This window comes from Gopherus evgoodei, chromosome 16 (assembly GCF_007399415.2).
Source record: "Gopherus evgoodei ecotype Sinaloan lineage chromosome 16, rGopEvg1_v1.p, whole genome shotgun sequence".
Lineage (NCBI taxonomy): Eukaryota > Metazoa > Chordata > Testudines > Testudinidae > Gopherus > Gopherus evgoodei.
In genome coordinates, this window is record NC_044337.1 from 13,505,986 (window position 1) to 13,528,941 (window position 22,956).

At 46.8% G+C, this 22,956-nt stretch overlaps 1 protein-coding gene across 1 annotated transcript in view; it reads left to right on the plus strand.

Moving 5' to 3' along the window:
* The first annotated feature begins 1,376 nt into the window (after window positions 1-1,376).
* PKN3 (protein kinase N3) overlaps window positions 1,377-22,956 on the plus strand; it is a 30,949-nt gene continuing 9,369 nt past the window's right edge. The window contains exons 1-12 of the mRNA XM_030535562.1: window positions 1,377-1,449; window positions 8,924-9,206; window positions 9,841-9,995; window positions 11,363-11,492; window positions 11,615-11,766; window positions 12,875-13,073; window positions 13,369-13,560; window positions 13,826-13,935; window positions 14,548-14,691; window positions 19,036-19,111; window positions 20,557-20,746; window positions 22,780-22,891. Of these exons, the coding sequence (XP_030391422.1) occupies window positions 1,426-1,449; window positions 8,924-9,206; window positions 9,841-9,995; window positions 11,363-11,492; window positions 11,615-11,766; window positions 12,875-13,073; window positions 13,369-13,560; window positions 13,826-13,935; window positions 14,548-14,691; window positions 19,036-19,111; window positions 20,557-20,746; window positions 22,780-22,891 (1,767 nt within the window). The 5' untranslated portion in view covers window positions 1,377-1,425. The remainder of the gene's footprint in view (window positions 1,450-8,923; window positions 9,207-9,840; window positions 9,996-11,362; window positions 11,493-11,614; window positions 11,767-12,874; window positions 13,074-13,368; window positions 13,561-13,825; window positions 13,936-14,547; window positions 14,692-19,035; window positions 19,112-20,556; window positions 20,747-22,779; window positions 22,892-22,956) is intronic.

Below are 22,956 nucleotides of genomic sequence, written 5' to 3' on the forward strand. Positions count from 1 at the left end.
TTCTCAATTATTATTATTATTATTATTATTAAACACTGGCTGTTCCACCTGCGGAGAATCCGAGACCTGAAAGGAGAGAAGGGAAAGATCCTGTAAAGACAGAGGCATTGAGCACAGTGCTTTCCGCAAGCTGGAGGACCAGGAAAACAAACCTTATCCTCTCCCCAGACTGAGGCTGAATCTGAAAATCCAATTACTTGACTTTTTAACTTTCCAATCTTTTAAATGGACACAGTTTAGTGTAGAATCATACAGTACAAAACAAACAACAAATACTGTACCTCTGTTACTAATAAATCAACAGATTAATAAGGGTTAGCACAAATCTATAATTGTTTGCTTTTGTAATTTAATTCAGTTTGGAACAAAAACTAGACTTCGTTTATACTTCTTGTTCTGGTCAGTTTAATTTGCTAGTTCTCATACTGTAATATTCAGGCTGCAAATCCTGCAGGGGAATGCTTAAATAAAAATAAATAAATTTAATTTAATAAAAAATTAATGGAAAAATATGTTTATATCAGGTTTTGTACACGCTTTAAAAATATGTAAAAGTGGGACTATTATTAACTGAAAATATCCTCTAATTGTGTAGCCCATATTCCAGCTGTTAAGTTGTGGAAAGTTGTGTATCACTTAAGACAGAAATAACCTGTTGAATGGAATAACAAACAGCATTACATGTGGCTGGCAGCAGGAAGAGATCTTTAAGCACAAGGCTCTACCACTTGAACTGAAGGAGAATCTCCTTTAAATGTTTGTAACGTAGGGTCTAGGACTGCAGTAAATCAACTCCGTTTCTATCCATAAGAGCATTGTGACAAACACGTATTGTCTAGTTTATTATGCTATTAACAACAAAAGTCAATGTAATGTGTTAACATTTAGCAGGTACCTTAGAGCCTCTTCCCTATGTAATTACTGACTCCTTCCCTCTTGGATCTCTGAACCCTTAGCAGACACTGCTGGATTTACTCATCCTGTCAGGTGTTGTCTGGATTCCTGGATCGAGAGAAAGTGGCACAGGGTTGCTGGATTCCCCAGAAAGTAGCATTAGATCTCCGGATCAGTGTCAGGTGAGGTACATTGGCTCCAGCAGGTGGGACCAGATCTCTGAATCCCTGGCGACGGGCACCCAGTTGTTGCGTCCAGAGATCCCGGCGTCACAGCAAAGGGTGCTGGTCCCCTTCTGGCGGGCAGGGGAAACCAGATCTCACCGGCTGGGGGCGCTGGATCCCTCAGTCTCAGGGGGCCGCCCTGCATTCCGGCAGGTGGCGCTGCAGGCCTCAGTGCCGCCAGGGGGCGCCGGCTCCAGGCTCCCCAACGGCGCTTCCCTGCCGAGGTTAAGGTTGAAGTTTGAAAAGTGCCGGTTGTGAGCGGCGGCGCTGGGGTAGGAAGATCGGGGGCTGCGTGAGAAGAGGAGTCATGGCGGCTGGGGAACCGCCGCAGGTGAGCGGGAGAGACTTGTCTGAGCGGAGATCCGCAGGGGGTGCAGGAGACGAGGCTGTTCCGGAGCCGAGAGTCCCGCGCTGGGGATTGGGATGAGTCTTTCTGGGGCGGAGGAGGAGGAGAGCCCGGCGGGCGGGGGAGAACCTGAGGGGATTTGGGGGGCGGGGAAGGAGGAGAGTCCGGCGGGCGGGGGGAGAACCTGAGGGGATTTGGGGGGCGGGGAAGGAGGAGAGTCCGGCGGGCGGGGGGAGAACCTGAGGGGATTTGGGGGGCGGGGAAGGAGGAGAGTCCGGCGGGCGGGGGGAGAACCTGAGGGGATTTGGGGGGCGGGGAAGGAGGAGAGCCCGGCGGGCGGGGGGAGAACTTGAGGGGAGTGGGGGGCGGAGGAGGAGGAGAGTCCGGCGGACGGGGGGAGAACCTGAGGGGATTTGGGGGGCGGAGGAGGAGGAGAGTCCGGCGGGCGGGGGGAGAACCTGAGGGGATTTGGGGGGCGGGGAAGGAGGAGAACCCGGCGGGCGGGGGGAGAACCTGAGGGGATTTGGGGGGCGGAGGAGTTGGAGAGCCCGGCGGGCGGGGGGAGAACCTGAGGGGATTTGGGGGGCGGAGGAGGAGGAGAGCCCGGCGGGCGGGGGGAGAACTTGAGGGGAGTGGGGGGCGGAGGAGGAGGAGAGCCCGGCGGGCGGGGGGAGAACCTGAGGGGATTTGGGGGGCGGGGAAGGAGGAGAGCCCGGCGGGCGGGGGGAGAACCTGAGGGGATTTGGGGGGCGGGAAAGGAGGAGAGCCCGGCGGGCGGGGGGAGAACTTGAGGGGAGTGGGGGGCGGAGGAGGAGGAGAGCCCGGCGGGCGGGGGGAGAACCTGAGGGGATTTGAGGGGCGGAGGAGGAGGAGAGCCCGGCGGGTGGGGGGAGAACCTGAGGGGATTTGGGGGGCGGGGAAGGAGGAGAGCCCGGCGGGCGGGGGGAGAACCTGAGGGGATTTGGGGGGCGGAGGAGGAGGAGAGCCCGGCGGGCGGGGGGAGAACCTGAGGGGATTTGGGGGGCGGGGAAGAAGGAGAGTCCGGCGGGCGGGGGGAGAACTTGAGGGGAGTGGGGGGCGGAGGAGGAGGAGAGCCCGGCGGGCGGAGGGAGAACCTGAGGGGATTTGGGGGGGGACGGGGAGGAGGAGAGTCCCGCGGGTGGGGGGAGAGCCTGAGGGGATTTGGGGGGCGGAGGAGGAGGAGAGCCCGGCGGGCGGGGGGAGAACCTGAGGGGATTTGGGGGGGCGGGGAGGAGGAGACTCCCGCGGGTAGGGGGAGAGCCTGAGGGGATTTGGAGGGGGGGAAGGGGGAGAGCCCGGTGGGCTGGGGGGAGAGCCTGAGGGGAGTGAGGGAGACACGGGGGGACGATAGGGAGACTTCACATTAGGAGAGGAACAGTAGTTTGGAAGACAGAGAAAAATTGGCCTCTGGAAAAATCAGTTAGTGTCTACCCCATTTCTTTCCCATTGTTGCCTCCAAATTCTTCTTTCTTGGGGGCCTTTCTCTGGTCCCCACTCCCCAGGATGGCCTTCTTCCCCCCAGAACTCACCTTGCCTTCCGCCCCTACATCCACTCAGGGGCTAGAGTGTTCACCTGGCTTGCTTGAGAAACTGGACTCCTTAGGAGTCCCCAGTTCCCTTACCCTGAGACCCTCATCCTGATCTATTGCATACAGCCCTCTTTCTGCTCATCCCAGTATATATGGGGGCAGATTCCTCTCATCAGAGTAGACCCTGTGATTCTCGGAACAGGTATGGTTGGCTCTGAATAATGGAGTTATCCTGCACTGGTGATGATTACTGGGGTAGTGTCTAAAAGCCCAGTTGGAGATCAGGGTTTCTTTGTGCTAGACACCATGCACGTACACAATGAAAAAATGTTCTCTGCCCCCAAAAGAACGTCACAAATATGGTCTAAGTTTGCTAGAAGGTGACTAAGGGAGGAACGCAAGTGTGTGAATTTTAAGGATATGGTTTAGTTATTTAGGATGGCAAAAGGGTTTATTATAACCAGGAGAAGTGGGCTGAGATGGAGAAAGGGAAAATGTAAGGTGAATAACAGGAAATGTTTTCTGGTAGTGGAATGCATTAGTTTGTGGAATGCTCTCCTATGCGAAGTGGTGTGTGTGCCCCATAACTTGGGACATTTTATAAATGAATCTGTAAAAATCTAATCTTGGAGCATAATATATTACAATCTCATTCTGTGGGCAAGTTAGTGACAGAAAGGTCAGAGAGATTTAATTTGATTTTTAAAAATCACCAGAATCATAATGTCACCCACTCACTGTCCCCCATGGCTCCAGGTCTTCAGGTTGGTGGAAATGTTTATATGTTGTTGGAAATGGGTTGAACTGAGTATCATTCAAATGCCCTTTCTTCCACAAACACAATGGTGTCAAATATGACAAACCTAGAACAATTTATGTAGATATTTCTGAAACAGTCCCTGGGACAAGGGAGTACCTGATGTAATAAATAGGTCTTTCCTTCTCTCTGATTTTGTATTTTTGTGAGGGGAGGGATAATGTCTGCATAATTCAGAGCAGCAAAGGGGACCAGATCCAAAAGTGCTAGAAGTTGATTTATCACAAACTGGGTGCTGTACTTTTCACTTTTTTAAATAAATTTAGTGTAGGTGAAAGCTGCCAGACTCAGGCTTGGTCTAAACACAGAGTTGCACCAGTTTAACTAAAGGTATGGTTTTAAATTCCTTTAGTTAAAAAGGTGCATCTTTGTGTGAAGACTTTCTATATCAGTTTAAACCTTCCGTTGGTTTAGCTTGCATCTAGTGAATGCTGAATTGATATGAGTGTCTATGCAGGGGTTTGCACTGATGTAGCTGAATTGATGTTTAAAGTGATTTCAGTTAAACCAGTGCAATGTCTCTGTAGACAAACCCTCTGGTCCCAGCTCTGCGGTGAGTCCTGTGCTGTTGGACCTCATTGCAGGTTCAGGGTTTAACAGCCTAGGAGACTAACCTTCGCTGGGATCCACAGAACAGCTGCAGCATGGGCAGTGTCAGCTTCTTGACACCCCACCCAGCAGTCCTAAACGAGCTTTGCAAAATGATCATAAAAATGTATCAGCCCCAAATTCAAATTCTGCTGTCCTACCCTTTTCTGTGTTGATTGAATAGTATTCTATGTCCCCTAGTGCAGTGGTTCTCAACCTTTTTCTTTCTGGGGCCCCCAACATGCTATAAAAATTCCTTGTCCTCCCTCCCTCCCCGCCCTGTGCCACAACTGTTTTTCTGCATATCCAGTAGCTTAAAAGCCAGGATCAGCATTAGGGGATAGCAAGCAGGGCAACTGCCTGTTGCTCAGGCTGTGGCTTCAGCCCCGCGTGGCGGGGCTTGAGCTTTGGCTTTCTGCCCTTGTTTATTTTGTTAGACTCCCTGAAACCTGCTCGTTGCCCTGCAGAGGGCCCCATGCTTCTGGTTGAGAACCACTGCCCTAGTGCAATCATGGTTAACACTGAGATCTTCTGGCCCACAGGGGGTAAAAAGAGCCTGTCAAAATCACAATGCCCTAGGGTATATGTGTTCTAAATATATTTAGAAAATGGACAAGGCAGATGGTTGACTTTCAGCTATGTGTTTGGCAGGGTGTAGAGTGGAGGAGACTTGCCCTGACACTACCCACATTGTATCCATTCTGTGGATAAATGAAGGATGTCAGTTTCCAGCTCACTCCAGTCCAGTATCTTTTGCCAGCACTAAGCTCACACTGAGCAGCTATACTATAAGTTTGTCAGTACAAATGTGCGAGTAGGATCAGATAGGTGTGTTGCATATACCTGTCCATATGGTTTGAGAAATAGGCACACTTTTTCCTAATATTTGTTTAAAGTGTAATTTAAAAAAAATCAAACTCCTTTTAGTAACTTACTACACACCGGACAAAAGACTTTCTGATTTCCTGACCTAGAATTGGAACAGTCTGACTGAGTGACTCAAGGGCTCCATGATTCAAGTTCCTCTTGATGAAACCTTTTATTTTATTTTTTTCAGGAATTTGGCTAGATTCCTGGCCTTACTAATTGGGCGAGAACTTCCTGGAGTCAGGATGTAAAACCTGAGCCACTTTGTTTCCTTACCAGTCCTAAAGTCTCCTTTTTTAGTTGTCGAGTCTGTAGTGGACCTGACATTGGCTTAAGACACTAGTAAAAATATAATTTGTTCTCTCTCTCTCTCGTTTTGCTATTAAACTGAAATGTAAGCAACACCTGATTAGTGAAGAAATATGGAGAGCCTGCTTATAAGACAAGCTGTGTGATGTGCAACCATGGCCGGCGCTAGCATTTAGGCGACTTAGGGTATGGCTACCCTTGAAATTTCAAAGCGCTGCCGCGGCATCGCTTGAAGTGTGAGTGTGGTCGGAGCGCCAGCGCTGGGAGAGAGCTCTCCCAGCGCTGCACGTAAACCACATCCTTTACGGGTGTAGCTTGCAGCACTGGGAGCCGCGCTCCCAGCGCTGTGGCACTGATTACACTGAGGCTTTACAGCGCTGTATCTTGCAGCGCTCAGGGGTGTGTTTTTTCTTCCCCCTGAGCGCAAAAGTTGCAGCGCTGTAAAGTGCCAGTGTAGCCAAGGCCTTAGGCAGTCGCCTAGGGCGCCAGGATTATTTGGGGGGCGGCATTTTGCCGGGGGGGGGCAGCAGGCGGCTCCGGTTGCCCTGCTGCAGGCACGCCTGCGGACGGTTTGCTTGTCCGCGGCTCCGGTGGAGCTGCTGCAGTCATACCTGCGGACGGTCGGCTGCTCGCGCAGCTCCGGTGGACCGCCCGCAGGCATGCCTGCGGCAACTCCACTGGAGCCATGGACCAACGGACCCTCCACAGGAATGACTGCTGCAGCTCCACCGGAGCCATGGGATCAGCGCGGGGAGCAGCGAAATGGCCGTGCGCCTAGGGTGCGAGAAACCCTAGCGCCGGTCCTGTGTGCAACACAATAACGGCATTACAGTGACTCAAGAATTATTTTTTTCTGAGCTGTTGGCACGTACTTTGGGTGCTTTGTAAAGTCTTAACCACCTGTGATGTGCACCAGTGACCTGATAATGCAAATCCTGATATAGTTTGTTACTACGGTATATGTATGGTCTAATATTAAAGAATATGGGCTTGTCTACATCAGAAAGTTGCAGCGCTGGTGAGGGAGTTACAGCGCTGCAACTTTGAAGGTGTACACATCTGCAGGGCATCACCAGCGCTGCAACTCCCTGTTTGCAGCGCTGGCCGTACTCCCGTTTTGTCTCGGGTGTAGAGGATCCAGCGCTGGTGATCCAGCGCTGGTAATACAATGTAGACACTTACCAGCGCTTTTCTTGACCTCCGTGGAAGGAGGAAGCCTCTGGTAATCAAGCTGGTCTCCTTCCCCGATTTGCTCTCTCGTTCCCGGAACCCCGAGCAAGCAGGTCTCCTTCCCTGCGGTTTGCTGGGTGGCTCCGGGAACGCGAGAGCAAACCGCGGCGGAGCGGGTCTCCTTTCCCGGTTTGCTCTCTAGTTCCCGGAGCCCCGAGCAAGCAGGTCTCCTTCCCTGCGGTTTGCTGGGTGGCTCCGGGAACGCGAGAGCAAACCGCGGCGAAGCGGGTCTCCTTTCCCGGTTTGCTCTCTAGTTCCCGGAACCCCGAGCAAGCAGGTCTCCTTCCCTGCGGTTTGCTGGGTGGCTCCGGGAACGCGAGAGCAAACCGCGGCGGAGCGGGTCTCCTTTCCCGGTTTGCTCTCTCGTTCCCGGAGCCCCGAGCAAGCAGGTCTCCTTCCCTGCGGTTTGCTGGGTGGCTCCGGGAACGCGAGAGCAAACCGCGGCGAAGCGGGTCTCCTTTCCCGGTTTGCTCTCTCGTTCCCGGAGCCCCGAGCAAGCAGGTCTCCATCCCTGTGGGTTGCTGGGTGGCTCCGGGAACGCGAGAGCAAACCGCGGCGGAGCGGGTCTCCTTTCCCGGTTTGCTCTCGCGTTCCCGGAACCCCCCTTGAAGCCGCCCAACAGCGCTGCAGTGTGGCCACATCTAACACCACTTGCAGCGCTGGTTGCTGTAAGTGTGGCCACTCTGCAGCGCTGGCCCTATACAGCTGTACTAATACAGCTGTAACAACCAGCGCTGCAAAATTTTAGATGTAGACATGGCCTTAGACAGGGAAACAGGACTCCTAGGTTCTGTTCCTGCTCTGACAGCAACTCTGTGAGACTGGGGAATTTACTGAGTGTGGCAGGAACTTTATTTTGCTGTTCTTCATTTTGTATATTTTGTATATATAAAGTGAGGATCATAGTAAGTAATCAATCAGTCTTGGGCTACATACATATGTATATATATATACACACACGCACACATATATATGTGTATGTGTGTGTATATATATATGTATGTAGCCCGAGACTGATTATATATGTGTATATATATGTGTGCGTGTGTACATATATACATATGTATGTGTGTATGTATGTGTGTGTATATATATATATGTATGTTTTTCTTTAATTGCTATGGAGCCCTTTAAAAACCCTGCTTTTCTAGAGCCTCCTGCGTGGATCTGGTTACTATGTCATCAGCAGTGGATGAAGCCAGGAGCAGGTCTCTGGATATCAAGTTCTGGCTGCCCCTGCCTGGGTAGAAAGCCTATTCATGGGGGAACATGAGGAAAGTCTGTGCTATCTAAGCTGTATCTGTTTTAGGGCTGTAAACAGAGCCTGTCAGTCCAGAGCTATCACCAGTACACCTTTCACCAAAACAAATCTGTTTAAAATTGACTTAAAAAGCAAAGCTAAGAACAGACTTTAATGTTGCCAGATCAATTTAAATGTGAGCAAAATTTTAAAGAAGCCATACTGCTTGCAAATCCCAGCTAGGATGGGGGTTGGGACTACAGACTGTCTGCCTTTTCTGGTATAGTTTGTACAGCTGACTTTTTGATTCATTAATTTACAAACAGATGTATGGATTAATTTATTTGTCTTCCTCAATGATGAAGACTTGGTCATGCATTCACTGAAAGTTAGTGTTCGGCTGTTATACCTCCAAAAAGTTCCAGCTGGCATGTAGCTTTGGGCAACTGGCAGCTCAAGCCATATTAAAATAAAGATCTGCACCTGTTATATAATGCCAATGTAACTCAGCATTGTGATCACGATGAGGACAAATTACAGCTTCCCTTTGGTACTTATTCAAGACACACAAATATAAATAGACATTAAATAACAAGAAGGCAACCTTTGTGAGGACTCATCTCATTTGTGCATTAATTCGAAGTTGGGGTATATTAAGTTCAAAGATGGGCCCCAAATTGCAAAGTTAAAATTTAGATCTGATCTTCCTCAAAATTTGTTGGTGATTGGAATCAAGGTTTTGTTCTGAGACCATCTGTAGTTGAGATGAAGTGGCAGAATGCTATTGATGTGTTACACACTCACTGTTTTGCTATCACATAATATCTCCAACTCTCTCCCCTTTGGTACTGGTTTTAGGGCATCTACCTCCTGCAAATGAACAATGGAGTGAACCTTATGGATCCAGGGTTCCAGCAGAAATTGGAGGATGAGAAGGAAGTAATTCGTCGAGCTATCCAGAAGGAACTGAAGATCAAAGAGGGGGCAGAAAATCTGCGCAAGGTGACAACAGACAAAAAGAATCTGGTGCATGTAGAGCATGTCCTGAAATCTTCCAATCGGAAACTGGAGCAGCTGCACTGGGATCTCCAGGAGCTTAATGCCCGGATTGTAGTAACCAAGAAAAGGGAGAGCAAAACAGGTAGGTCTTGGGACATAATTGTTGGGCATGATAGCTTCAGTAGTAAGCCTCATTATAGCCAATGTTTTAATTTTTTTTAATCTATTGGGGGGCTAGTATGATGGGAAGGAAAAATCTCATCTATCTAGGAGAGGAATCTCAACTGGTTCCTGCTTATGTCCAGGTGAGATGAACAATGTAGAAGTATTGAAGTTTGGAAAGTTGTGATTGACACTAATTGAGATGGAAGGAGGTGATAACATAAATCAGAAAAGGCAAAAGACTGATTGCATATGTTGGACATAGGATTGCCTCCTGAGATTCATCTAGGCAGACTTACAGAGCTTGGGAGAGAAAATAGGGGCTTTGGGGTAGAATCCAACATGCAAGTTCCTGACAGAGGGATGAATGTGAGATTGGAGGTTGTTGGTATTCTCAGGGCCTGATCCTAAGAAGCCAGCAGTTCTCATATTGGGTCATTAGTAGGCTAGGGTACACAACAGCTAGGAGAATTTGTCCTTCAGTTGAGGCCATATAGTGTACGTGTCTTTTAAGATGAAAACCTCATTTATACATTCTCCTCCTCATCCCATCTATTACCCTCTGAAGGAACCATGAGAAGGAGGGTTATGGAATTCACTATGTTGTTGCACAGATGGTTCCATGTCCCCGGACCCTTGTCTCTGGGAAAGGAACCCAAACCCAGTGGCAAGGAGGATAGAGGCTCTGAAAAAGCAGCTGCACATTGAGATGAAAGTGAAACAGGGAGCGGAGAACATGATCCAGATGTATTCAAATGCAACGCCAAAGGTAAGCATTGCTGAGTAGAAATAAGCAGGGAGCATGCCACCTTGGAACAAGATTTCTGTTAAAAGTGCAAACATGCACAAATCTTTATTCCAGATCTCGGTGTGACAGGGAGACACTTTAAGTCAGAGTTGTTCTAGGTTGCATGGCTGAGCCCATCTGTGTGTTCATGAGCTGATGCACAGCCCTGTGACAGCACGGTGTACTATCCCATGGGGGAACAGTGTTATGAATGCTGGTTGTGTTGGTCTCATTGTGACAGGATGTCATCGAGGCAATAATTTAGTACAATTCAAATCAGTCTGCCTAATGTGGGGTCACTTGTACCTCCCATTGAAGCATCTGTTGCTGATCATTGTTACAGACAGGACTCTGGACTAGATAGACCAGGGGTCTGATCCAGTATGGTAATTTATGTTCCTAAACTTCAGATACTGATTATGCTTCTGTTCTCTGATATTAGTTACTAATATTAGACATTAGAATGGCGACCAGCATCTAACACTGGTGGTAGTGCCACTAGTTTAGAAACAGATTTAAAAAAAATCTCAGAAGTGGTAAATCTTGTCAGTCACAGACATGGAGTGCTGCCTCCAGAAAAGTCAGTCCAGGCTTTGGGAGGTGCAGTATAGGGAGAGGAGCCAAAATACCTGACCAAAAGTAAGAAAATAAAATGCTTTGGAATATGACCCTTAATGTGTGACACTATCCCACATTATCAAGTTTCTGATATGATGTACCAAGTTTGTGCAATACTGTTTATTTCAAAAGAGACCAAAAGAGATGGAGCAAAGTAAATGGTATCTTGGTGTATGAGTTATTTAAGAAAGAGCTTTTTGGGAATTTACTGCTTTCTTATTCATCATGTTTGTTGTGTTTGGCATAATCATATTTAATATTCTGGAGGAGAATAAAAAATAGTTTAATTAAGAAGCTTCATTTAACTATGTGAGCAAGATAAAGAACTTAGACATTTTTGTTTATTCCACACCTCCACTCATACAACTCTGCCAGCACAAGTGACTAGTGAAGTGCAATATCGAATCACTGCAACATCAGAATAAACTCTTAGTTGACTGTACCCACAATGCAGGACACTGTTACCTAGCAAACTCGTCACATCTTTCATAGGTGTCGCAGCATATCACAGCTCCCTCATCTGTATTCTACCATGGTTGGAAATCATCATCCCTGTTGCTTATGCATCTTTTTGCACAACTGGGCATTTTGTGAAATTTTATGACTTTCTGGGACCCCTTTTAAGGCCTTGTATGTTGTGGTGCCCCATCTTTATCCTAGTCTAATACATCATTAAAATCCAGTTCTCTCCTGTATGGACATCCCTAGCCATCTGTAATCTGTCTTGCCAGGACCGGAAGCTGCTGGCAGCAGCTCAGCAAATGCTCCAGGACAGCAAGACGAAGATTGAGCTGATTCGGATGCAGATTGTGAAAGTATCTCAGTCGGCAGGTGGAATAGAGTATGCAGTGGATCCAGCAGGTAAGATGCTTTGGATATCTGACATCTCTTGGAGAAGATGTTGCTGAATTATGAAGCCCCAATGCCTGAGATGCTAGGCCACTTGCTTGTCTGATTGTTATATTTATCTCCAACCTTACCAGTGAAGGTGGGGGCCACCATCAGTCTCCTGGAGCTACGCATCGAGGAACTGCGACATCATCTATGCATTGAAGCTGCCGTGGCTGAGGGGGCAAAAAATGTGGTGAAGATCCTAGGAGACAGGCGGGTGCAAGATCGCAAAGTGTTGGCTGAAGTAAGCACCATTGCAGTATTGCTACTTGAAGCATTGTGGTGACTTTCTGTATGCTGGATAGTAACCTTTTTGTCAGAGGAAAAACAGTATTACAGCTGTTGCCCATTAGTGCCCTAGCCTTGTTCTCAGCAATGACATGGTGGCTCCCTACTGCCAAGTCCCTTAACACTGGTCTAAGTCCCCCAGCACTGCCATAATACTGCAGTCCCTGCTCATAGTGATGTTGCGGCAGCTGCTACTCCCTGCAACTGTAACGGTAGAAGGCGATAATTCCCTTGTATAACTGCTGTTACTGGCTGTTTGAGAGATCGTATGGTTGTCATTGCCATCTGATTCATTGCCTGTAATATGCAATGACTGTTTGTTTTTTAAAAAGCCACATATAAAGCTCCCCCATCATATGCTGTTCTTGTGAGAGACATTACATTTCCAGAACTTGTCAACTGACTTACATCATAAAGCTAGGACAGAAAAAAATGAAATTATAGTAAATTAAACAACAATCTTTCATTTTTCTAATGGTCAGAACAGGAAAATATGAATAAAAAAATTCACTCATTTGCTATGTAACTTTTGGCAAGTCACTTATCCTGTTTGTGCCTCCGCTTACTCATCTGTACAATGAGGATAATACTTACCCCACAGGGCTTTTGTGAGCTATAGTTCATGTTTGTAAAGAGCTTTGAAGGCCTCAGATGAAAGGCTCTATATAAGTGTAAAGTGTTAGTTATAGTAATTATTCAACTTGGGCATTCATTATACCAGTCATTTTTAATTTGAAATCTCTAGGAGTCCAAATTGGTGGCTGCTTGTAGTGCACTGGCATGTAAGAAACCAGTTTTGGATTTTTGATCCTAGTCTGTTCTTCAAGTCGGAAATACTGTGGAGAGTGCTTATTCAGGGCAAAATCCTCCTGATCCTGAGCAGCAGTGACTTGAGATGAATGAGAGGTGTTAATAGTCCCTTCTTGTCCTTCATGAGCAGGATGGTGCCTGACCTTTGAGGATAGGAAGTTGGGTTGCTTGTGAAGTGTTAATAGTACCAAGATCATGGCAGTGGCTATTCATTCAAAGCCTGTACTAGCTTTTTCTCTGCTCCTTGTTACCAGGCTCAGGGTCGTTTGCAAGAATCATCTCAGAAGATTGATCTGCTGCGCTTGTCCCTGGAGCAGCAGCTTAACGAGCTTTCTTCTGATCACCCAAAACGGGCACTCATCAAGCAGGAGCTAGTGAATGCTTCCTCTCTGGGAGCTCAGCATGTCAGCATCCAGCCCTTCACTTCACTGATCAAACCCACAGCTCTTACAGGTACCTGAGGCTGCGGGGCATGGGGAATATTTCTTCCCTATATACCCATGTCATGACTGGTGGTTTTTGTGAGGTGGACACTTGTTTCATTAGGAACTGGATCAAGTCCTCAATTTGTTTCATGTAGGCCACCAAAAAGCTGTCAGGTTGTAATGACGTTAATACCTACTGAAGGCTGGTTTAAAAGTGTAAGATACCTAGACAGCATAAATCTAAAGTTTCTGACTTCCTATGTGGACTGACTAGAATAATTTCACTTTTCTTGAGAATAACACTCTTCGGTGAAATTCCTCAGGTTCATTAGAAGTGAGACTGATGGGGTGTCAAGATTTGTTGGAAAAAGTTCCAGGACGTTCCCGAGTGTTTGGTTCATCTCCCAATCATGGGAGCCCAAGTGATATGAAATCCCTGACCAGAGCACGAGCTGGGATGAGTATTCATGGCCGCAGTACTGCAGCAAAGCACTTGCGGAATGAGGAGCTGTGTAGTGAGTATGATATTCCCTGTTGCATCAGTGATGGTGTCTTCTAATGTGCCTGCCACCTTTCATTATGGTGTGAGTACAGTGAGAGGAAACCTGGAAACTTGGTTCCTGAAACAGGGGAAGAGGCTGAATCATTTGGTCTCCTGCCCCCCTTAGTGATCTCCTATGCTGGAATTCTCATTAGATTGTGTGGCTATCTCCAGCAAGAAGTATATTCCAATTTATGACAATATAAAAGATTGTAATCTACACTTTCTCCCTTGTCCAGATGAGGTGCTCGCTGTGCTCAAAGTGGACAATAAAGTGGTTGGTCAGACAAACTGGGGCCCAGTTAATAACCAGGCTTGGGACCAAAGCTTTGTAATTGAGCTGGATCGGGTAAGACTTTATTTCTGTAGGATGATAGGAATTCCAGGATCTCTTCAGTCTTGTACTCAGAACCCCTGTGTTGTGTCCCTTTTTTGATCTTTAACTTTATTTGAATTATTTCTGTGGATTTGGTGATATACTTGTCATTCCATTTTTGATCCATCTCTTTACTGGGACTGATAATGTAGCCTTCTCCCCATTCTTAAATCTACTGTAAGTACAGGTTTCCTCTGGTATAGCTTCCATCTGAGCATTTGATGTCCCTCTTCTGTCTCCATTTGAGCGGCCCTACGCCATCTTTTACCTGCAGTATAGCTCACTTCAGGATATTTAGGATGAGGTTCAGTCTTATGTAGGAGCATAGTCATGAAATGAGCAATCTTTTTAAAGAAAGTTGTAGCTTCTGAAGGTCTGAAAAGACCAAAGAGGTGGGAAGCAGTAGGAATGAGGAACTATCACCTCTTCCTTGGAGCAGGTCTCTTATACACTGCATCGTTTAGCTGCATGGAATTTCTACAGGGCAGGAAAAGGTGGAGTTCAGAGTGTGTAGGTTATGGGAATGTGTGTGTGCCAGGTCATTGGCCTTGTCCATTACCAAGCTCTCTGCTTCTCTTCTTTCAGTCCCGGGAGCTGGAGATTGCAGTTTATTGGCATGACTGGAGAGAGCTGTGTGCAGTGAAGTTCTTGCGCTTGGATGACTTTCTCGATAATGAACGCCATGGGATGTGCCTCTCTCTTGAACCTCAAGGGATGCTTTTTGCAGAGGTAAAGGCACTAAATTTTACCTTTTTCATCCATAAGAGTCACTGCTCCAGAGGTTTTCACTGAAGTGATAGGTAATTCTGTTGGGTTTGACTCTCCTTGCGTTGAGAAGGTTGCAGACAAATGGGTAAACTGAGACATGGATAGGTGAAGTAACTTACCCAAAGTCACACAGGAGTCAGTGGGGGAGCTGGGACTAGAACCCAGGAGTCTTGACTCCCATTTCTCTATTCTAACAGCTAAATACACTCCCATCCTCACTCAATGTGTTGTCTTTATACCTCAAAAGTAATCTGCTTGTCCTCTAGTGGGGAGAGGAGGAGGGATGGTTACCACTTGTAATTCAAATAGTTTCCATTTGCCCTGTTTAGAGTGTGGTGTCTACCCTGGAAATAGGTGCTTGTCTGAGAATGAAAGGAGTGAACAGGGAGGATATGTTATACACACATTTATTTAAACAATTATATAGCTTAACTTTCATTTATTCAGATTCTTAATTTTTATTTTTTGTATTGTTTTAGGGAATGGTGAATGATGCATTTGTTGTTTACTAAATGATCTTTTTTTTTACCTGTGTTTGTGTCAAGGTCTATGTAGATGGAAATTCAAATAAAATAAAAAATGCACAAAACAGCATTTAAAAATTATTAAATAAAACTACCTTAAATATGCTGGATACATTTAAACAAAGTTAATGAAAAAGTTAATCAAAACATGTTTTGCATTTAAAACTAACTGATTTATTAAACAAATAAAGTATTATCTGTAATTAATAAATTGAACTAATTGTTTCTTGTCACCATGTCCTTCAGGATTTCAGAAGGTATTGATTTCATCTTCCTGCACCTAATTTTGATTCATAGGCCATGTCTACATCTAAAATTTTGCAGCGCTGGTTGTTACAGCTGTATTAGTACAGCTGTATAGGGCCAGCGCTGCAGAGTGGCCACACTTACAGCAACCAGCGCTGCAAGTGGTGTTAGATGTGGCCACACTGCAGCGCTGTTGGGCGGCTTCAAGGGGGGTTCCGGGACGAGAGAGCAAACCGGGAAAGGAAACCAGCTTCCCCGCGGTTTGCTCTCTCGGTCCCGGAGCCACCCAGCAAACCGCAGGGAAGGAGACCTGCTTGCTCGGGGTTCCGGGACCGAGAGAGCAAACCGGGAACGCCGCGGTTTGCTCTCTCGGTCCCGGAGCCAGCCAGCAAACCGCAGGGAAGGAGACCTGCTTGCTCGGGGTTCCGGGACCGAGAGAGCAAACCGGGAACGCCGCGGTTTGCTCTCGCGTTCCCGGAGCCACCCAGCAAACCGCAGGGAAGGAGACCTGCTTGCTCGGGGTTCCGGGACCGAGAGAGCAAACCGGGAACGCCGCGGTTTGCTCTCTCGGTCCCGGAGCCACCCAGCAAACCGCAGGGAAGGAGACCTGCTTGCTCGGGGTTCCGGGACCGAGAGAGCAAACCGGGAACGCCGCGGTTTGCTCTCGCGTTCCCGGAGCCACCCAGCAAACCGCAGGGAAGGAGACCTGCTTGCTCGGGGTTCCGGGACCGAGAGAGCAAACCGCGGCGAAGCTGGTTTCCTTTCCCGGTTTGCTCTCTCGGTCCCGGAACCCCGAGCAAGCAGGTCTCCTTCCCTGCGGTTTGCTGGCTGGCTCCGGGACCGAGAGAGCAAACCGCGGCGAAGCTGGTCTCCTTCCCCGGTTTGCTCTCTCGGTCCCGGAACCCCGAGCAAGCAGGTCTCCTTCCCTGCGGTTTGCTGGGTGGCTCCGGGAACGCGAGAGCAAACCGCGGCGAAGCTGGTCTCCTTTCCCGGTTTGCTCTCTCGGTCCCGGAACCCCGAGCAAGCAGGTCTCCTTCCCTGCGGTTTGCTGGCTGGCTCCGGGACCGAGAGAGCAAACCGGGAAAGGAAACCAGCTTGATTACCAGAGGCTTCCTCCTTCCACGGAGGTCAAGAAAAGCGCTGGTAACTGTCTACATTGGATTACCAGCGCTGGATCACCAGCGCTGGATCCTCTACACCCGAGACAAAACGGGAGTACGGCCAGCGCTGCAAACAGGGAGTTGCAGCGCTGGTGGTGCCCTGCAGATGTGTACACCTTCAAAGTTGCAGCGCTGTAACTCCCTCACCAGCGCTGCAACTTTCTGATGTAGACAAGCCCATAGATTGAAAGAAGAAAACAAGGTTTCCAGCACTTTCAGTTCCCATTGATCTCTTAACTTAGAATGAACTAGTCCATTAAACTGAACTAGTTGAGTAAACTGAAATAAAATATATTCTTTCTGCATCTGCTGAAAAAGCTGGTTTAGCACATCAACAAACACTGGTGAGAGGTACTTAGCCAGTGACTTTCACCAGTTCAGTGATATAACTTTAAAACTTGGCAGCAAACATTTACTTCATAATATTATATGTTTTTATTTAATTTAAATTAATTTAATAAATTATAGTAAACTTAAGCCTTAACATAGATTGCCGTAATTTAAAATGTCATTCTAAATAGGTTTATTTAGAAAAATGCTTATTTAATTTAAATTTAAAAAATTGATTTAAAATAAAAATCTGATTAAAAAACAACAATCATTGATTATTACCCATCGTAAGAAGTGTTCTTTGTGGGTGATACAGTCTACACTCAGATGGTTGAAGACTAAAGCACCAACTGGAAACAAGGAAAGAAATACTTTAAAAAGATGAGTTTGTTTATCGCCAGGAGTGACCCTTAAAGGGCCCCACTGTAATTACCTGGTCACTACATAAAAAACATAGTCTTTGACTTGCTTTTGTTAGGAGTCATCAGCAACACTTTATGTTAAAGAGGGTGGCTTAATGGTTAGGTTTGAATTACCCAGACTGTCTGGAACCACAGGATCAAATCCTATCAGGTTGGGCTTACCCTTTCATCTTTTGAGATAATAAAGGGCTAGTCTACACTGGCAATGCTAAAGTACTGCTGTGGCAGAGCTTTGCTGGCAGAGAGCTCTCCCAGTGCTCTAAAAAACTCACCTTCACAAGGGACGTAACTACCAGCCTAGGAGTGTGGCTCCCAGTGCTGGTGCCCTGTCTACACTGGCACTTTACAGCGCTGAAACTTGCTGCACATAGGGGGGCTGTCTTTTCACACCCCTGACTCAGAAAGTTGCAGCTCTGTAAATTGCCAGTGTGGACAAGCCCAAAGTGCATGGCACTCAATTTGTTACAAGATCTTCCAGGTAATCCTTAAAAAACACAGTCCTGTCTCCTTTGCAGGAGACAAAAGATCCGAAGGCATCTTTCCTAAATTGGCGTCTGACCCAGTCTCCTTAGCCAAAATTTCCCCTCTTGTCACTCTTGTGTTGAAGTGACTGGCTGCTGCTTCCCACTTCAGAGGTAGCTGCATTTCAGCAGTGCTTTATGTATATAATTTGAAAAGTACACTGGCCTCAATTGGGATGGAAGACACCTTAGAAATGTTATAAGTAGGGTCCCACCAAATTCACGGTCCATTTTGCTCAATTTTACGGTCATAGGATTTTTAAAATAGTAAATTTAATGATTTCAGCTATTTAAATCTCAAATTTCACAGTGTTGTAATTGTAGTGGTCTTGACCCAAAAAGGAGTTTTGGGGGGGGGGGTCTGCTACCCTTACTTCTACCCTACCCTACCCTAGCAGTACTGCTCCCCTTACTTCTGTGTGGCTGCTGGCAGTGGCACTGCCTTCAGAGTTGGGCAGCTGGAGAGCGGCGGCTGCTGGCCAGGAGCCCAGCTCTGAAGGCAGAGCTGCCACCAGCGGCAACATAGAAGTAAGGATGGTCTGGTATGGTATTGCCACCTTTACTTCTGCGCTGCTGCCTGCAGAGCTGGGCCCTCAGTCAGTAGCCGCCCGTCTCCGGCCGCCCAGCTCTGAAAGCAGTGCAGAAGTAAGGGTGGCAATACCGCAAGCCCCCTAAAATAACCTTGCGGCCCCACCCCCTGCAACTCCCTTTTGAGTCAGGACCCCCAATTTGAGAAACGCTGGTCTCCCCCGTGAAATCTGTATCGTATAGGGTAAAAGCACACAGAAGACCAGATTTCATGGTCTGTGACATGTTTTTCATGGCTGTGAATTTGATAGGGCCCTAGTTATGAGCCAATCATTCTGCCTTTGTCAGATCTCTTTACTTCATGTTAATGGATACTTCTCACTTTATTTTTTTTATTTTTTTTTAAACATAGCACCTGAGGGGAGTAGATAGTATAACTCAGTCTGGAGTCTGCCTGCATATGTGACTCCTAGTTTGCTGAATGGGTGTGAATGGTCTATTTGAGCAGAAGGCTAAGCATGTGTCCAGGAGGGAAGTGAACTGCCCTGTAGAGTCTCCTCTGCTTCCCTGGCAGGTGACCTTCTATAACCCTGTGATTGAGAGACGGTCCAATCTACAGCGCCAGAAACGTATTTTCCCCAAACAGAAAGGTAATCAGCCTGTGAACTGACAACCACTCCAATTAGAGGCATGTATGGTTATGTGGTTGTCGATGTGAGGGATGCTGCAGCACCCCATGGCTTGAAGTGGTTTCCATTATATACATGGTTTACAGTTTGGTTCAATGGCTCTCAGCACCCCCACCATAAAAATTGTTCCAGCATCCCTGGTTTATGGTATACCTCTACCTCGATATAATGCTGTCCTTGAGAGCCAAAAAATCTTACCATGTTATAGGTGAAACCGTGTTATACTGAACTTGCTTTGATGCACCGGAGTGTGCAGCCCCGCCCTCCACCCTGGAGTACTGCTTTACCGCGTTATATCCAAATTTGTGTTATATCGGGTGGCGTTATATCAAGAGAGTGGTGTACTTTTTGGAATGCTTCTGGGTTAATGTATGTGTGTAGGTGAGATCTATTAGAGTGTGGCAATATCTCCACTCACTAGTGAAGTGATAGAAGCATGGCTGTAACACTGTTTACATCCATGCCTAACATGATTACAGTGTCAGGGGCTATGATTAGTAGTTTTTGAACAGGACTGTTGGTAGTAGGATCCAACCCTCAATCTATGTGTGTTCCTACCACCTGTAGGATGACCAGATAGCAAGTGGGAAAAATTGGGATGGGGTGTGGAGGGTAATAGGTGCCTATGTAAGAAAAAGCCCCAAATATTAGGACTGTCCCTATAAAATCGGGACATCTAGTCACCCTAACCACCTGTGCTACCACTGATAAGTGGCAGTGGTGAGAGATTTCCTAGAAAATTTAGACAAAGCCATGTTGTCCAACAAGGCTTTAAAGCTGACACTTCAGCAAGGTGAATGGATTGGTGGGTGGCACAGCTCATGTGTTCTTTTTCTCCAGAGCTGGAGAGAGTGAGAATTTATATTCTGAAGGCTCTTTGCAATTGGAAAAGCTCTTTTAAAAAAAAAACAAAAACTTTGATTCTGCAGGAAACAGCAAAAATCATGGAAAGACCTTAAAAACTCATCCACAATTTATTTTCACAATTTTTCTGTTCTCAGGCTGAGAGACTTAAATTCAGCATGGAAGTGGGGGTGGAAAATGAGACTATAGTACCTTCACATTATCTTTTGTCCAAGATCTAGGAGAGTATCAATTTAATATCTGCTACATCCTCTGTGTGAGGATTATACTTCACCATTGCAGGGGTCTGGACATGATGAAGTGGGAGGTCTTTTTCAGCTCCAGCTACTAGGACCTTATGAATACTTTTAATCGTTACTTACCTATGAGTCTGTCAGCTGTTCTGATTGTCTAGGAGATATAGTTATGGTGCCTTTTGGCCCTCCGTCCCCAAACTGGGCCTCTTTTTGGGGTGAGCAAATGGCTGCCTCAATGAACTAAGGGCAGTGGTTCATGTAGTGCTTGGCACGGTAATCTCAGTAACATTTGGGTTTCTCCTCCAGGAAAGGAGTTTCTCCGAGCTTCTCAGATGAACATAAATATTGCTACCTGGGGTCGTCTAATGATGAGCATCCTCCCTCCATGTAGTTCCATGAGCACGCTAAGCCCCCCATTTCATACTCCCATTCATACAGACTTTACCTCTCCAGCACGGCTGCAAACTCAAACTGATTTAATGTCCATGTTGGGCAGGTAAGTCTTGTTCTAGTTAATGTTATTCGACAAACTGGAATGGGCACAAAATTAAAACTTGGTGAAACTCCACAGGGTGTTGAAAGACCTTCGTGCGAAAAATCTATGTAGGAAATTCAGCTTGGGCTATTAAGAAAAGCTAATACTGGCCAAGATGGTGTGAACTTTTATGGAGCATTCAGTATTGTAGGGCCACCTCTGATTTATTGTTGACGGTTGGATAGATTTCCAGAATCATGGTTCTTCTTTGAGTATATGCCCCTATGGGTGCGCCACCATAGGATATGCATGTGCCTGGGCACTCTCAATTGGAGATTTTAGCCAGCAGTGTCCAAAGGTCTGCATCTGTGCACTATGCCTCTGTATGTTCCTGTGCAGGGACATATAGGCAGGTGTAAATCTGTTGCCACTGCAGTTCCTTTTCAACTGCCCTCAGCTCAGGATGGTTCAGAATGGTGTCCGCTGTGTTCTCAGACCCAGGGGGTCAGGTGGGCTTGCACTTGGGTGGCTAGCCTGAGCTGCCACCAGGGTCACAATGTTCACACTGCTATTTTTAGGTGCTAGCTCACGGTGAGCTAGCTCGAGTCTATCTACTCAGTGGAAATCACACCTCCCAGTTGCAGTGCTGACCTGCTGTTAAGATTCCATCACACTGGCCATTGTTCAGTGTGGACCAGGCCCGCCAACAGCAGTTCTGGACCCCAGGGTAGAATAGTCAATGGGCCCGAGCTGCTGCCAGCTGCGTTGCTGGTGCCCAGTGAGCTATCAGCATAGCCAGGGCTTCCACATGCCCACGTTGTTGCCTTCACCTCTGCCAGTACCACCCCACGTGCACCTAGGAGCCCTGTGGCCCACCTGGGCTATTTAAAAAGGCCTGGGATTCCCGGCCACTACCGCAGCAGTGGCAATGGCTGGGGGGCCCCAGACCATTTAAAGCCACCCAAGCGTCTGGACAATTGCCCCCTTGTGCCCCCTCGCCCCCCCACCCCGATCAGTGGGCCTGGTGTGGACCAATAATTTGGTGTCTCAATCTGGGGTCATAGTAGAAGGATCCAGTCTGAAGTGGTTGTTTTCCTGCAAAATCTGTGAGTGAACACAAACAGATGACTCTTTGTAAACAGGAATTGTGAGTGGCTCATGTGAGAAGGAGTGGGTAACAGATCTCCATCTAATAGTCTAAGGCCCACTCTCACTTTGCTAAATAAAATAATGGTTCATCAGCAATTACTCTCACATGTTTCCACTTATTTCTTATGATATTAGGCATGACATTGGGAAAGTGAATTTGGGAGTATGATGGTGGGGGGAAAATAGGCAAGTGCACAACCTGCTTCAGTGCCTTTTCACCTAAAGTCAAAAGCTGCTTTAACTTTTATCAGTACTAAACTTAACTTTATTTGGTCAAATGCTAATTTATCCAGGCCCAAACTCAAATGTGGCATATGTTATTTTCATTATATACTATCTGAGTACTATACAGGGCCACAGTTTAACTGGTGCTGGTATAGATCATAACCTTCTTTCCTGTGGTTGCAAATAACCTAAGCACCAACTTGAATGTGTTCCAAAGCTTTGTATTTTAGCTTTTAGATTTGCTCCTCTAGAAGAGGATATTTTTCACTGGTCCACTAGCCCTTGTAAGAAGGAAGATCAACTTGGTTATTAAGCTAAACTACATTGCTGTGACATAGTCAAAAATAGATGTTTACTTTAAATTCTTCATCACATGGCCGTTTTATTTATAGGCATTTCTATAGCTTTCATCACACATAATGTCAGAGTGCTAGGTATCCTGACATAAGTATAAACACCAGCAGCATAATAAAGGCTTATTTCCTTACCATTCATTTTAAAGACGCATGCTACCTGGTGATTTCTCACAGGCTTGAATCCCAGGTATGAATCGGAGTCTTACTGTCCAGTGCATTTAGGATTAATTTAAACCTTGCTTGTGTAATTCTGGCACTGCACTAGTGTCCCCTGTATCGTATTCTATTCCACAGTGACCTCTTTAAAAATTTCTTCAAATGCAGTGACTATCCAGTGGTTAAGCTGACATTTGGCGAGGAACCTCCCCCTAAGCCTCCACGCCTTTTTTTGACAGCCGATTCCAAAGAGGTTGCTCCATCTCTTGCAGACTCTCCGGTAAGAATCTGGGTTGACAGATTTTTGTGTGTTGGTCAGGTTTCTTTAGTGGGTTGGGCCCTTTC